At 33.6% G+C, this 15,612-nt stretch overlaps 2 protein-coding genes across 4 annotated transcripts in view; one reads left to right on the forward strand and one right to left on the reverse strand.

The window, feature by feature from the left end:
* LOC133184214 (U1 small nuclear ribonucleoprotein 70 kDa-like) overlaps positions 1–15,612 on the reverse strand; it is a 40,625-nt gene that overhangs the window by 24,747 nt on the left and 266 nt on the right. Inside the window, exons 2-4 of the mRNA XM_061319174.1 lie at positions 13,139–13,201; positions 11,601–11,655; positions 4,803–4,867 (exon numbers count right to left, since the gene is read on the reverse strand). Coding sequence (XP_061175158.1) covers positions 4,803–4,867; positions 11,601–11,655; positions 13,139–13,201 — 183 coding nt within the window. The remainder of the gene's footprint in view (positions 1–4,802; positions 4,868–11,600; positions 11,656–13,138; positions 13,202–15,612) is intronic.
* The window catches only part of LOC133184202 (potassium voltage-gated channel subfamily A member 1-like), a 62,266-nt gene that overhangs the window by 16,382 nt on the left and 30,272 nt on the right, over positions 1–15,612 (forward strand). For 2 of the 3 annotated variants that reach the window (XM_061319142.1, XM_061319152.1), the window contains exon 2: positions 13,695–14,143. In XM_061319142.1, coding sequence (XP_061175126.1) covers positions 13,695–14,143 — 449 coding nt within the window. Of the gene's footprint in view, positions 1–5,412; positions 5,510–13,694; positions 14,144–15,612 lie in introns of those variants that run through there. The other variant, XM_061319161.1, reaches the window with a different exon arrangement.

Genomic DNA, 15,612 nt, shown 5'->3' on the forward strand with positions numbered 1-15,612 from the left:
GCCAAGCGGTTGGCACTTTGAAGTGAAGGTTGTGGGTTCTTCAGATGAGGCCTTATGAACTGAGGGCCCGTCACTGTAGGTGTTGGCATGATAAAGAACCCTCTGCTCAATGGACCTGAGTACCGAGTAAAGGTCTAAATTTGAAGCCCTTCACCGGTATAAGGTGACATCTCTATATGAGTGAAATTTTCTCGAATGGACGTAAAACAACATACAATCAAGCAATCCTTTCTCCTCAACTACGGAGGTTCAACTAAAACTTTAAAAAAAGTATATGAAACTTTATCAATCTCCAAATCTAGTTATATATTAAAACTTTTCAAAAAGCCAAAAAGTATGCCATCTTTATTTACTTGGTTACGTCATTTTGTTTTGGTCCAAATTCACACTGAGCTACAATCAATTCTCGAATTATCGCCATTTGATTCATCGCCATTCTCGCAATACCGCCATGGTTTTTCAAGAACGTTTTTCCTGCTATATAAAATTCTCTTTATAACGCCAAATTCACATACCGCCATCCGCCACCCTGTTTTCACAACAAATGTCCATATCAAAGTGTCAATTATCTCGATATACCGCCACAGGTGCATTGGTTGTCGCTATCTAGATCACCTTTGTAAAGCCAGACAAGGTACACATAATTAAAGAATGAAATAAACTAAACTAAAATAATTTTTAACGTCAACTGTAATTATAATTTTGTTTTCTGTTCAATAAAATTTGATTTAAACATGGCTTCGGCATGAAAACGGATGTTGTTAAACTTGAGTTATTAGTTTATGTAACATTTACGTTTTTATTTTACATTAAAAAAAACTATTTGAAGCATTGTCAAATTTTGAAATGTGTTTTTATATAATACCAAGAATATAAATGCTAAATGTTTTATTTCCAAGAACATAACTCTATTTCTTGTTTCCCCAAAGATGGGAAATTCAATTCATCGCCAAATTCGTTATACCGCCATGATTTCTAAATTACAAAAGGTGGCGGTTTATCGAGAATTAACTGTACTTAGGAAATAATTCAGAATTTTTTGAAAAACAATTGCAGTATTAAATGTCTTTTTACAAAAAAGCATGGAAAACAAATACAGAGACCTGACTGTAATAAATTAAACTTAAATCAATTAAGTTAAAGTACTAAAAAGAGATTGAATTTTACTGGTACAAAAAGATCGTTAGGGATGAATAGCATTTAAATAGATATGTATATATACAGTTTTTTCACTTCAACAGTAGATTCAACACAACATGTTATTTTAGGTTATCCATTTGTCCTTTTCACCTTATTTATACAAATTTTTTGGCATGGTGTTCTAATGTTCTCTGGACAAACACTTTCAACATCATCCACAACGCATACACCGTGTTGACCAGAGGTGATTAAATCCTAGTCTCCGATATCTACCTGTGACCATTAATACAGATATATAGACCTCAGCCATTATCCATTGATCACCATCAGTAACATGAGCAAGTACCCACCCATTCATATTGTTCAGATTACTAATGTTTAGACAACACCAAGATGATGCCATCAATTTTAATCCTAAACGGACTATGTATAAATTCTGATCAATTTTCTGCGATGGAAAAAAAATGGGTAAAACATGAAATACTGAGTGAAACTTAAGTTTTTTTATATGCGTGCTAGGGTTTTTAGAAATGTGTATTCTGTAAATGCATCCTTGTAAAAGATAAAGATGTGTTCAAATTGGATGAGATTTATTGACATGTGACCCAACAAGAAGAAGATTTTGTGACACTAAAGTGCTTGCTTTCACCATCTGAATCCCCCGAGATTACACTCTACTGCAATATTCATGCAGTCATTCCCTGAAGCTCCTCTTTGTCAGCATTTATCATGAATAAATGTGAAAAGTGAAAAAAAAAAAAATTTGTCTTTCCAATCCACTGAAGCAGGAACCCCAATAGACATATGTGACCAAATAGACAGTGTTTATCATGTTCGGCTTGCCAAGGGAACTGTCATGCTCTTAAGACACAAGATGTTGCTTCTCTGCAAACATGTGACATATTCAGAACTTATAATACAACAAAAATATTGAAAGGAATACTTTTTTTATGAGAGGGAGTTATTCTTTCTTGATAATCTGTCATTTAAAACTGCTGTCACTGTTGCGATAATGGGATAGCTACAAGTTAATGGTGCTGCGTTTGTGACCATCAGGGAATGTAATATTTTATTGGAAATAAAACTAAAATTCAAATGATGTTTAGATACGCAAGTACTAGAGAGGTAAGTTTGTGAATAATGAATGAGTACTTAAAAAAAAATGTTTAGCATAATTATCTACTAAGAGCTGCTCATACTTATTTCAATCACAAAATTGAAAGAAGTTGCTAAGTTTCAATTCTGGCAAGGTATATAAGCAACTATATTTTAATTTGCACTCTTGGAAATGTTACCTTATAAATGTGCAGGTATACTTAAAACACACTGTAAGAGCTAAGCTTTGTGTAAATAAGAAATGAATGTGATTCTTGATATAACTCCATATGATGAGGCCAAAATAAAGGATCCTTAATACAATAGATGATGAACCATCTCTGTATCTTTTCTTCTTTGCCTCCTTTTTTTGCAAACTCTATCTTCTTACTTTCACTGCTACATTTTAATCCTGGTTTTAATATATTATTGATTGAATTGCCCTTTGCAGAGGTATATTTATAGAAATAGTGGCCTACTTCTTTGCACCATTATTTTAGAGTCCTGGAAATTCTTTTGACCACCATACAAACTCACCATATCCGCAGAAACTGTAACCTATACAAGCCTCAATATTTTGCCTACAAAAGGCAGCAGTAACTGCTAATTGTCCAGCACTGTCCAAAATTTAAGTAAAGATTTTTATTTTTTTTATAAGATGGTAAAACTGGAAACTGGCTCAGAATGTTCCTTTTACTCAATTTTCCTCTGATGAGAAGACTTACCTGTTTGGTTTAAGGCAAACTGGTTCACAGGTGCCCTGTTTTCTCATTTGGTTGCTGTGATTTAGAGCTGCTACCAACTCTAAATCACTTTATCATCCCCACCCCTCCTTTTTTAAGTTATCTTTAATCTAGCTCTAAAATTTGTACATATCTTTTTTTCAGATTGTGAGTTCTTCATCAGCAATGAATTACTCCAATCAGCCAATGTATAGGGCAGAAACAATTCACAAGATTTTGTCTAGGAAATGCAATTAACTTTACACATGCTGAAGGAATAACAGATTGTTAACACCTATACCTATGTAAATGTGTTAATGCAAAATTTTGAGACATGTTCTCACTACAGAAGTATTCAGGTTAATGCAGTATTAGAGTGTATAAAAAGCATCTGCTCTTCTTTGAGTATAACAATCTATTGGTCAAACAATAAACCCCTCACAAACTGTTACATACATCTCAATGTTCATTGATTATACAATATCATCAACATGTCAAGTGACATTAGAGTTCTTTTTGGTAAGTCAACATTCTGGCAACATATTGCTGTTAAATAATTGAAGGCTATCTTCCAACCCCTCTTCATCATAGTCTCTTAAGTTTCATCATATGTTTGCCAAACTTCAGCCATACTACCAAGGCAATATCCTTTCTAAACAGATCCTACACTTGTTGCCAGTATATATTTTTGACTTTTGTGTAAATGTATATAAAATATGTAAATTAAGTGTCATGAGGACACATTAAAGGTATTACTTTTGTTACTTTAACATTATGCAATGAGATGAAATTTTAATATTTAATTAACAGGTGTCTTCTCATTATACTACTGTCTATCTACTTATATACATAAATCAATATCTTCATCTTATTAATCTACTTTACAGCTGGCATCCCCAATGCATTTCAAAATCAGTGAAAAGGAAATTTTATATTTGAAAGCTTAACAATGCCTAACGTGCATGAAAAATTTCATGGTTAAGAATATATATGAACTTACTTATGCTCTCTCTTGTGTATCATTTCCACATCAGTTATGGGACAAACTAACATTTATTACCAAATTTAACACATCTGTTTTTTACTTTAAGCCCATGATTGAAAATTATATTCTACATTTTTTTTGAAATTATACACCTTCAATTACTTGACTCAGAAGAAATGTTTTACTGATGGCAGAGTTGTCTCTCTTGACCGTGGTTTCAGCAGCTGTAGTTTATCTGTATTTTGGGGTTATAGATGTCAATCATTGGTTTCCAAAATTTGTTCCAAACTTACTAAAATAAGTTTTTATGTTTGTGTGTGCGTGTTTTTATGGCTCCAGTTAATGACCAGATGATTACAGATAAAAAGAGTTTCATGATAAAAGATTTAATATTCGTCAAAAATTTCAATAAATTCCTTTTCAAAGTGTAAGCAATAAACATAAAATTCTGACAGAAAAGACACGACTTTCTCAATTTATATTTATCTCACGTAAGCGTAATGCACAGGAAGATTTTGGAAATTTAGAAAATTTGGATATTAATGTTACCAGGAGCTTTTGTAACCAAGGGGTGTATGCTTCCGTTCTCACCTATAAAAGGCATGGATCTTAAATATTGCCCCTTGTTTTGCAACAATGTATGTGCAAATTCTATCACAAGATGCTTGGCGACAGCAACTTTGTCAATATATTCTAATTAGCAATATAGTGGGAATTAATCTGGCTAATGACCCAAAAATAAGAGTCTTTCCATCAAAAAAAAATCCATTATCCCTCACCAGTCCCAGCCTGATGCTAGGACAGAGAACTTACTATGACAACATAATCAGGGGTGGGTCTCAGAAGTCTATTCTACTTACGATTCGAGCCACGAACAGTGTCTTGTATGGATCTCCAGTGTTTGTGGCAGCATTGCTTGGGTCCCCTGCAAAAAAAGGACACATATCATTAGGGATTGTTTCAAAGTGTGATATATCAGTTTTCTGGAATTGCTGAATTGTACACGTACAGGTTGGTATAGCAAAGGCTGACCTATTTCTTTGGTCTACTGTATAAATATCTACATGTTGCAATTATTATAGGTTTATCTGAAGGCCTTTTTTTCAAAGTCGGTGACAATAAAGATCCAATTTACCAATGTGCAGTGGAGGTAAAAGAAAGTCTCAAAGGACCCTAGGCTATAATCTGAGCAATCAGCGAACTATCTGAGTAGGTTTTCACAAGGACAACAATTGGGCTAAATTAGCAGTAGGGGGGGAAAAAAAAACTTCCCGCTTTCATAAAATGTTTATAATCTGAGATTCATAATCAGATCCCCAAACCACTTTTCCCTGTCACATTGTACGAAAACTACAACAGAACAAAGACAAAAACAACTTGTAAAAAAAATCTGTCTCTGATTTAACATCGGCTAATAATGATGATAGGAATTCACAAGCATGTACTACTGTGTGTTGGTGAGGGGGATGGCATGTGACAAGTGCAATGTGTGAGAAGTGAGTAAGTTTGTTGGGGAGTTTAGAAGCTTTTCATCTGTATGGATGTTTGGATCTCTTCATGGTTCAAGGTAACAATACCTTTTTTTTTCATGATCAAAAACTGTATTTTACTATCCTCATATTTTTTTTACCCGACAACTTTCCCCATAATCTGTACACTGTATGATTTTTTTCCCCACCCTGTCTTTATTCTTCCATTAATCTTCTGCTAACTGGGCAGGGTTTTAGATGGCTGCACACATGCAACAATTGGGGGCATTCTTTGCACTGCAAAAGTTATCCTTCTTGCAATACATTTAACCAATTTGGGGCCACATCGTAAATTGATTTCTTGGAGAGATATAATTTATTACAGTGTAATACACAATTACCATCATAGAGCTCACAACATTTTATTATAGTATTTAATCAAGTACTTTGATGCAAAACAATTTATGCTCTTGTTTTTGTTACTAATGTCGAAGCATTTTTTGTTGCATAATACTATATTATTTATCAAGAGTCAATAATACTTTGCAACAAATTCCTAACTAAGATACATATTTACTTAAATTAAGTCCATCTCATTGTTTGCAAATATAAATTCCATTAACCACTCGATTCTTTCCAATCCAACAGAGCATGACATTTAAACATCATCTTTAATACAGATACTGCAAATTGCTGACCTATAAAAGAAGCACCAAGTGCATCAACATGCAACGGCTTCTTCATCCTATACAAAGCGGCCCCATAGGATGGGGAATTTCTCTGCCAATTTGACTAATAGAAATGGACATAGCTCAACTCTTGCAATGCCATTTTTCCCTCAATAAACTTGACTGTTTAACGGTATCCATGGCGACAACTAACGTCATGGAGATGCCAAGTACCTATTAGAATTGATGAAATGGAGGCTTTTGTCTGTCTCCACTTTCTGACTAGCACTGCTTGTGGGTAGATTTACTGGTGTTTCGCTGGAAAACAAGAATCTCAGAACACCTGCTTAGTAGCACTTTCCCCAGACAAACTGCACAAAAAACCATTTCGGCACCTCTTGTGTCTTTGTCTATTAATTATCTCGTATGTATGCATCTTTTTTTTAATCTCCTACTTCATCAATTTAGCTTGTGTACAAAGAATTACACATTAGAGCTAATACTGAATTGATTTTACACCTGATTTTTTTTTTTTTAAAATGATGCATAAATAAATGAGTTCTATAAATAGATCTTGACTGGAGTCTTGTATTGATTCATTGATAGACACAGAAGATACATTCCCTAAATTGATTATCAAAATAATATAACAAAGCCCTAACTGGGGAATGGCAAACACTGGGTAACAGCTGTAATTAACTCTGTCAGCTAGAGTTTATTATTTCAAATCGTTATTAATACAAAACAGTCTTTTTAAATACCTGAAATTTCAAGGTCAAAAAGCTTATTAGACAATTATTTTTTAATTTTAATAATTGTCAAATATTCTTTTCAAATATTAAAATCATTTTATGGGGATGAACAAATTACGTAATAAAGAGAATTTCTTATTAGATGGAATAAAAACTATGAAAAGGATATAAATTTTTTTTCCCCAGTGCTTATTATAATAAAGCAACTTCACTAACTCAAAAAGAATGGATTAGCCAATCTTTGGTTGAAATAGTCTATATCTACCCCATGTAGTTTTTTTTTTTTTATTCATTACTGTAAATTGTGACAAATCAGCACGTCATTCTTCTTCTAGAGGGGTCCAAAAGATCTCCTTAGATAGCTGATCACATTCAGTAATTAATCTCTGACACTTCATTTAATATCCTTTGTCTTACAGATCAACTATAAGCATGCTACTTCTGTGTGATCACACAACCAAACATGCTACAATTACTGAAAATTCACTCATCCGAGAAGGCATTATTTGCAATCAATGCCGTGAACGACTCTGAAAACTGTTCGAAGTTGCCAGAGATCTTAATTATTAATTTTTAAGTATTATGGGTCATAGATTTTTTTTTAAAAACTCTGAAAAACTTCCTGTAGATAGACAATGATTTTGGGTTGAATACTTGTACATCTTGAATGTCTAGGAGCCCTTTTCTAATGATTGTGTGTTGACCATGTTACCTGGCATTAATTCTAGCCACGCTGACCACAGTAAGATCCATGATCACAAACACTCACATCTGGACAAGGTAGGACAAATTTTATTGCAAGTGAAAAAAATTCACACACAAAAAAAATTTCTTTAGAAACTTAGCTGTCACTTGAAGAAATGAAACACATAGGGTATCAGAAATTCTCGCTTTTGTAATATGAACATATTTCTGAAACTGTAAATACTGGTACATGAATACGTAAAAGTTCCTGATTTAATATACATTAAAACTTTGTTAATCAAACAATTTATAATGAATTCACATTTAGAGCAAAGTAATTTTCATGCCCTATAGTTTTAAAATATATACAGTCAAACCTTGTTATCTCGAACTCGATGGGAACAAGAAAAAACTTTGAGATATCCAAGGATTTAAGATATCAGGGTTAAAATACTTAAAGAATAAGTGGATGGGACAATCTAATCACTTCTACATATCCCTGGTATTTGAGATTCTGAAGTTCAACTGCATAATGAACTTATCGCATACAACAAATTACATTAAGAATAAAATAATAGTAATAACCCTAACCCTAACCCATCAAAATTGTGCATCCCTGGCAATTCACAATAATCGTGTTTTACTGTAGATGTTTTCAGGGGAACAGATCAACCTTTTCCTTTGACCCTCCACCTTCTCTTTTTTTTTTTTTTTGCTAAAACTTTCCAATTCTAAACCTTTGATGCATCATCAACACCAATTCTAATGTGAATATAAATCAGTTCTAGAGGCTGCTGCACTTGATTGCACCAGTTCTTTGATGATAGTCTAAAAATAGTCTATAATCATCAACTGGGAGTGATAATTTATACTTTGTATGCAGAATAGTGAGTATACAGGTGAAATGATCAATACTGCAGCCTCTGGCTGAAATAGACACATGCAATTCAAAATCTGTCCAATCTTTGAAATCAATGGCCATTAACTTATCCGTGTTAAAAAAAACACATCACCGCACTAAAATGTGATGTAATCAAGTAAAGTGCAGTAAAACATGCTAAGACCATCATTTTCTCCCTGTTATCCTGTTTCCAATGTGAAATTCACTAATATGTAGCTGGCTGTGTGTCACTTTTGTCATATTCATTGGCAATATTGAAGAAAAAGGGATTTACTATTAATTATCTGCCACTATATGGGTAGAGACAGGACTTAAATCCATGGATGAATGTTTTAATCCTACCTCAGAATTACAGGTAAACACAGAATTTCCTCACGATTTCTTTTTTTTCCCCATGATGGTCGAAATAATAAGGAAGCTGAAAGGTCGTTTACCATTCTTAGATGATTCTTCCTAATCAATTTTACCTGAACTCACATCAAGACAGGATTTACCTGTACTTCAATACAAAGATACTCAACGATGTTTGAATAACTTGGATTTATTCAGAGGAAGGAGCCAATTGTGGTTGAAAATCAAGAAACAGTTGACTTTTTTTTCCAATATGGCTTCAACCTTAAGATACAGATAGATATGAATTCTAGCACCCATTTAGTGTCACCTGGATAATATTGTTTGGACCAGGATATGATATTGGACTTCAACTTCAGTGGGATGTCAATTTATGCAAAAATTCTTCCTTTGAAAATGGATTTTAAGAAATCAATATGGAATTAATGAATCAAATATATGAAGGACAAAAATGCACCTTGCTATGCTGGAGTTTTTCTCAATACTGCAATTTTTTTTCCCCTATCAAAAATGATTTTTATCATTCAGTTTATCTTAAAAATATTTCATTGACCGACTCTTGAAGAAACTTATTCGGTATAAAAGTACCAAAAATACTTCATCTTTGGGTGGAATACATTACAGTCATAACAGTAAACTGGTTTGACTTATATTGCCATGGTAACTGGAAGTGAGACATGAGAGGAATATCCACCATACAAATAGAACCCCAGGTAAACAATTGATTTTTCTCTAGAAAACTCCCATTCCAAACATCATATATAGTGTTTCTGATAAACAGGAAAAAAAGTCATTATCGGCCATCTAGACTTAACAAATAACAAAAACAGGTAGAAAGAAATAGATCGATGAAGAATGTTTCATTCTAATGTATTCTGTATCAGTATTTGTACAGTTTCGAAAGTCAACTTGCAGTGATGTAGTGAATATTAATTTCTTAATAGTAGGAAAAAAATCACTTTTCCTCTTGGATGTTAATGATTCAATGAGTATTTGTGCTTAGAAAATTCAGTGCAAGTAATTTGTATGTTTTAAACATAAAATACTAATTTTTTAATGTACATACATGTACAAATATGTACAATGACAAATAATTGAACATCAGTCATGTTTTTAATACATACTGAATAAGGGTTACTGAACAAATGATCTACAAATAATTTTTTAGTGTGCAGATCTGCCAACCTCATGAAATGAAAAATTGTAAAGACCCCCCCTCCCCCCCAATCACTGGAGTTTTTTTTCTATTTCGTTCATGCTGAAATGATTGAAATCAAAGTTATAATAGAAACAGACAGTGACATACAACGGAGCACTGTCAGGACTATGATTTTTTTTTTATTATAATTTAGTGAAAACTGGAGGTGAATCACTATAAACATTCTAGTGTTTCAAACTTTTGATGGAGAAAAACAGAAATTAGAAGAAATAGACAAATCGTAAGGTGTGTTTTTGATCCTCACACTATTAAAAGTTTTAAACAAGTATCGTAAGGGTTGGCAGCTAGGAGTGAGTATTAATCAAAGAAACAAGTGCAGAACTTGACATTTCATATCAGTCAATGCTCTATTTTGGTATCAAAAATTGTTTATTAAAGTTATGTCATTCGACATAACAAACTTAATTTTCTATAAAATTTCAGAGATCATTGCCAACTTATAAATTATGAAAAAAAAAAATCATATCCAAATTTTACCCCCTAGTTTCAAAGCGCCCTGCATTACATTTAATTTGCGTAATGTTGTGCATGCTTTAAATATGAAAAGCATCTCAATATCCCCATGCAATTATCTTAATTGACACTCTGAAATTATGAGAAAAAGTAATTATTTCCATCGATTGTTAAGATGTTAATTGAAAAAATACCCATGAATCCAATTATTGAATGCCACTCAAATACCAACATGAATTAGCCAGTACTGGGTATTCCAAGGGAATACACATTATAACCCTAAATCTCTCCCTACATTTCTCTTAATGAGAACCTATACAATACTTCATGGCCACATTTGTTTACATTTGAAAAGCACTAAAAAACTGACATTTTCAGTGACCGATTACAAGTATTGTTACTTTATGCTGATCTATAAATGATGGGCAGAAGGAAACTTTGCTTACAAAGCATTTTAAATTTTTTACTACTCATATCGTGTTTATTGAATGATGCATCCAGATCAGTCAATTATACTTTGTGAAGCATTTTTATTTTGTGCAAGATTTTGCGAGACATTCATGCTACATTCTAATCCTATATTCCACCCAATTTTAAAACACTACAAGAATGAATATAGCCAATTCACTTCCCCTGGTTCCTTCAAAGAAAATATTGAATTCCATTACCAAGCACACAATTAAAATTTGAAATTCTTAATAATCAGCAAAAATATGAAAGATCACAACTTTCAAAATCTTCAAATATGAGAGAAAGACAAAAATATCTTATTTATCCCTTCATCCCCCATTTGGAATTGTAGGGACATAACATTCTCCATGATAGCACCACCATTAATGCTTACACTCTGCTTAAATAGAAAGGATTGGCTTTATAGCCAGGTTTAGAGTTATTTTTTTCCCCTTTGCTCTCAAGTGACACACTGCATCCAATGATTCTCTTTTTCTTGACTTAATGACTGGTAGAACGTCAGTCTACTCAGCCTAAACACATGTTAGTGTGTATTGGGAATCAATAGAGGCTTTCCCCTCCCCTGACAAAAGATAGATATGACATGGCCTATATCATGATATAACGATACCGTCTTATAAGGTGCATCTGACAGCTTGTCTATTATTTTGCATCTGATTACACTACCCTCACCTGATACTAGATACTTACATAAGGCTAAGTCCTGCTCCAGCTTATAAGCAATCTGTTCTGCTCTTTCTTTCCTCTGAAAAGAAAAGCAAGGTAACATTTTAGAGTTACTTCCCTTCTACTTTCTCCAAAATTTACAGCTGAAAGCTTTACTGACTAATAGTGATGTTATAAATAGCTATAAACACTTTAAATGGGCTATTCTGCCAAAGTTTGACACCATTATGAACAAGGGATTTTTAAACATGAGCGGAGCTTAAGTTTGGCTGGGCAAATTTTCATTTCTGAGATTCTCTGAACCATGAAATTACAAATGAAAACACCATGTTGAATCAAATCCAGGACTATTCAATGGGCTGGGTTGATGGTTATGGTCGTTCATGCTTTTGAAATTGAATGTTCAAGAGAATGAGGTTGGTGCTAAGAAGAAAATCTCTACGATGCAAAAGTAATGTTTTATTTCAGCACGAATAGCTTGTTCCACACAATTTGCTGAAATTATGCACTTTTAAATTTTGTCTTTTTTCTTTTTAAATTTTACAATGACAAGTCTTCATAGACCTTACTTACTGTCATTATTATCTGTACTATTACTTCTAATTGCATGTGTTTAACAAATATTCTCAACACTAAACATATACATATAATCTGCGAGACATTTAACACAATTGAAATACCTAACATTAATCTGTTATTTTTTCCTGTACTAATGCCAAATGAAAATGTCTTTGCTGAAAACAAAATCCTTCACCTTTTGTGATTTTAAGAGGTTCAAGTTCTATAACAAAACTGTTGACTAAATGTAAACGACTGAACAGGTAGCATACGGCAATAGTTAGACAGCTATCCCTTCTAGACAAACCCTTGCCAAAAAGAACTGTACTGTTATGAAAGTCATGACATTGGTGTGATCTACATCTCTGTGTGTAGGTTACCCCTTTTTTTCTTGATCCTCCCAAGCAAGCATATAATAAAAAAAAATCCTTGATCCACTGCTGCATTTTGGCCGTGGTATGCAGCCGGACAATCTAGATAATATACAACCAGTTCAGCGATATAAAGTGGGGGAGGGAATATTTGTGCAGCACTGAATAACAGCTACTGATATAATAGAGCTTCATTAGCCAGTTGCATGTGGAAGACATTAGCAGTAGCAATCAATACAGTGAAGAGTATGTTTTTATTAGGAATGTAAGCTCCTGGCACTAATTAATCCCCTCAGCCCCTACAGTAGCTACTGCCAACTCCCTAATACACAACGATGCTTGGCTATTACAACCTCTCAGTCTCCTTGGTAGAACATCAAACACTCTAAATAATTTCTCTTCTACAAAGAGCTATTTCAATTTGCATCTTTATATTCATAAATGAAATAAATTGAAAATCAGTTGAATCTGTATCAAAAACAATCTCGAGAAAAACTAAACATCCATTTATGAACAAGAGATGTCAAACCATGTACTTATCTAAATTGCAAATTATGAGGATATTCAACCTTACATACAATAACATTCTGATCAACAGTCTCCATACATGTGACCTTTCTGCACTTCTCTTACCTTTCTCTCTTTTCTTTCATCTTTAGTCTCTACTCTGGTTGGAGGTGGTGTATCCTTTGGGTCCTGAAACAACAAGAAAAACATTCATATTTTTTTTTCTGTAACAAAACCATTTTTAAAAATCCTGAAATATATTTCAGAAAAATAAAGAAAAAAAACATCTGAAGTTATTTGGTTGTGAACACATTCAATACCTAAAATAAAACAGAAGGGAGTGGAAAATGGAAAACATTTCCAGCTCTTAACTTCAATCCACAACTTCTGCATGTACCACATAATGTTTTCTCATTAAAAGATCTTAATCTAAATAAAATATTTGTATATACTAAGCTTTGGAAGTCAAGAATGCTCTGTTGGCACAAAAAAAGAAGATTTTTAATGTTTCACATTATCTTTAAAACTAGAAGAAATACAGTATTGTTTAATCAAATACAAATATTATAAGAGCTTCCCCATTCCCTCACCCTCCACAGAAAATAAAATGTGTCTGAGAGTGGTTTAGCATTCAAAGCTGTTGTTAAATGTTAAGTCTGCATTTTTCATTTATTTTTGACAGCCTAAGGATATTGATCAAGTCGAATCTCAGAGGTTAGAAAGAATACAGGCAGCGAAACGGATTCGAAGAAGCAAGTCTCAACCCAACACTGGCCGCTCGAGTTCTGTGTCCGACTCCTCACGGACAGGGAATGGGGATTCCACCAAATCAACATGTCTTCCCAACATTTTTAAAATGAACCCCAAATCCTCTGATAAGCAGAGCTACACCGAGATTACCAGCAACCCCACTTCTAACAAAACGGGCAAGAAAAGCTCAACAGAGCCACCCTCCTACCAAGAAGTCCAGAACCAATCCCAACTAAGTCCCACCGACATCACCGTCAACATTATTCCAGCGGAACCCGAAGAAACTGAGATTGATGGGAAACCTTGCAACAACGATGAAGAATGCACAGATGTTGAGTGCAATGTACCACTGTTACACCATTGTCAAAGAAATTCACCTGGGTAAGATCATAGCTTTTACTAAAATTTCTTTCATTTTCTGCCTCTGATCATTCTGCCCTCTTAACTAATTTGTAGGGTAAAAAAAAAAAGAAGAAATCCTCTTGTGTGAAATGATTCTTTTAATTAAATGATTGATATAATTAATTGGGGGTAATAAGCAGAATTTTCTCCTGACCTCTAAATTCGATTTGTAGAGAAGAAAGAGGGAGAGTACTTTCATGGTATGCAATATACATGTACAGTCATGAATATTTTATTTAAATGATTATCTTAGCATCTATTCCCTCATAATGCAAATGGAGAACCACAGCAACTGTCAGACTGATTCCCTGTTAGCACATACCTGGACAGAAACTGTTTTTCACATATTACAATTATGTCCTAAGGCTATAGGGTGCCAACAAAGAGATTCCAACTACATATATATATTTCAATTAATATGTGCACATAGGTAATAAGCCAATTTTCAGATCACCTTTATTAACTGAACAGAGTTCAGTCTCAAAGTCTGATTCATAGACATCTCTGGGCAGCAATCTGATAAGGCAAGCCCATTACGCTTTATTTAAGCACTCTGCTGTATATTTGAATATGAATAATCAATAAAATTCTTATCTAAATACTTTCAAATGTAAAACACTGTGATGAAGCCCAAGTGTGAATCCAAATAAATTGTAATAAGATGATACATTTAGTTCCGAAAAAATCAATTTCAAATGTTATTTATATTATGATGATGTAGCTCACTAGTTCTGTACTGTGAGAACTCCTAACAGCAAAGCATTGATCCAAAGTGAATGTGCTAGTCAGTCTGATAATACTGCTCTGTTGCGACATAAAGCTATTTCTGACACTGCAATACATCAGGACGTGTTCAATATCATAGCTTACTATCAAGAAACAAAGAGCACCTGGGATTTATCGCAATAACTGAAGCCTGAGATCAATGTTGTTCTTTTAGGTGGAGATGTTCGATTAAATTATGTTAATCTAATGGAGAGAATGTGTGAATTATTTATATCCAGCTAACACCGACCTACCAATACTGATCATAAATACTGCATTGCAATTAACCGCACAGGCAAGTTACAGTATTACCTTAGTTATACTAACAGTAGGGTTGATTGCCAGAAGGGATGTAAAGAGAAAGGAGCTGTTATTCTTGTGCTGGCATTAGGTGTGCGCTTTCAGCATGTGCTTTTGTGCAGTGTTTTGCTTTTTCTAACAATATTTATGGACAAAATGTAAGAAATAAGGAATTTGAAATTATCTGCTTCAATAAGCCTGCAATGGAAGTCTTTGCAATGCTTTAACTATGGCTGACACCGCTCAACTAACACAAGGGACCTATAGCTTTACAGTAGATTAGACTACATAAAATGGCAACACTGGTTTCCGCCATCTTGGAAACATTGTAAGTTGAGTACTTATTGCATGCATCTGAATATCATTCACTTGTTTCAAAATGA

Source organism: Saccostrea echinata, unplaced genomic scaffold, assembly GCF_033153115.1.
Source record: "Saccostrea echinata isolate AGI-Se365-2 ecotype Australia unplaced genomic scaffold, CSIRO_AGI_Sech_v1 ptg000001l, whole genome shotgun sequence".
NCBI lineage: Eukaryota > Metazoa > Mollusca > Bivalvia > Ostreida > Ostreidae > Saccostrea > Saccostrea echinata.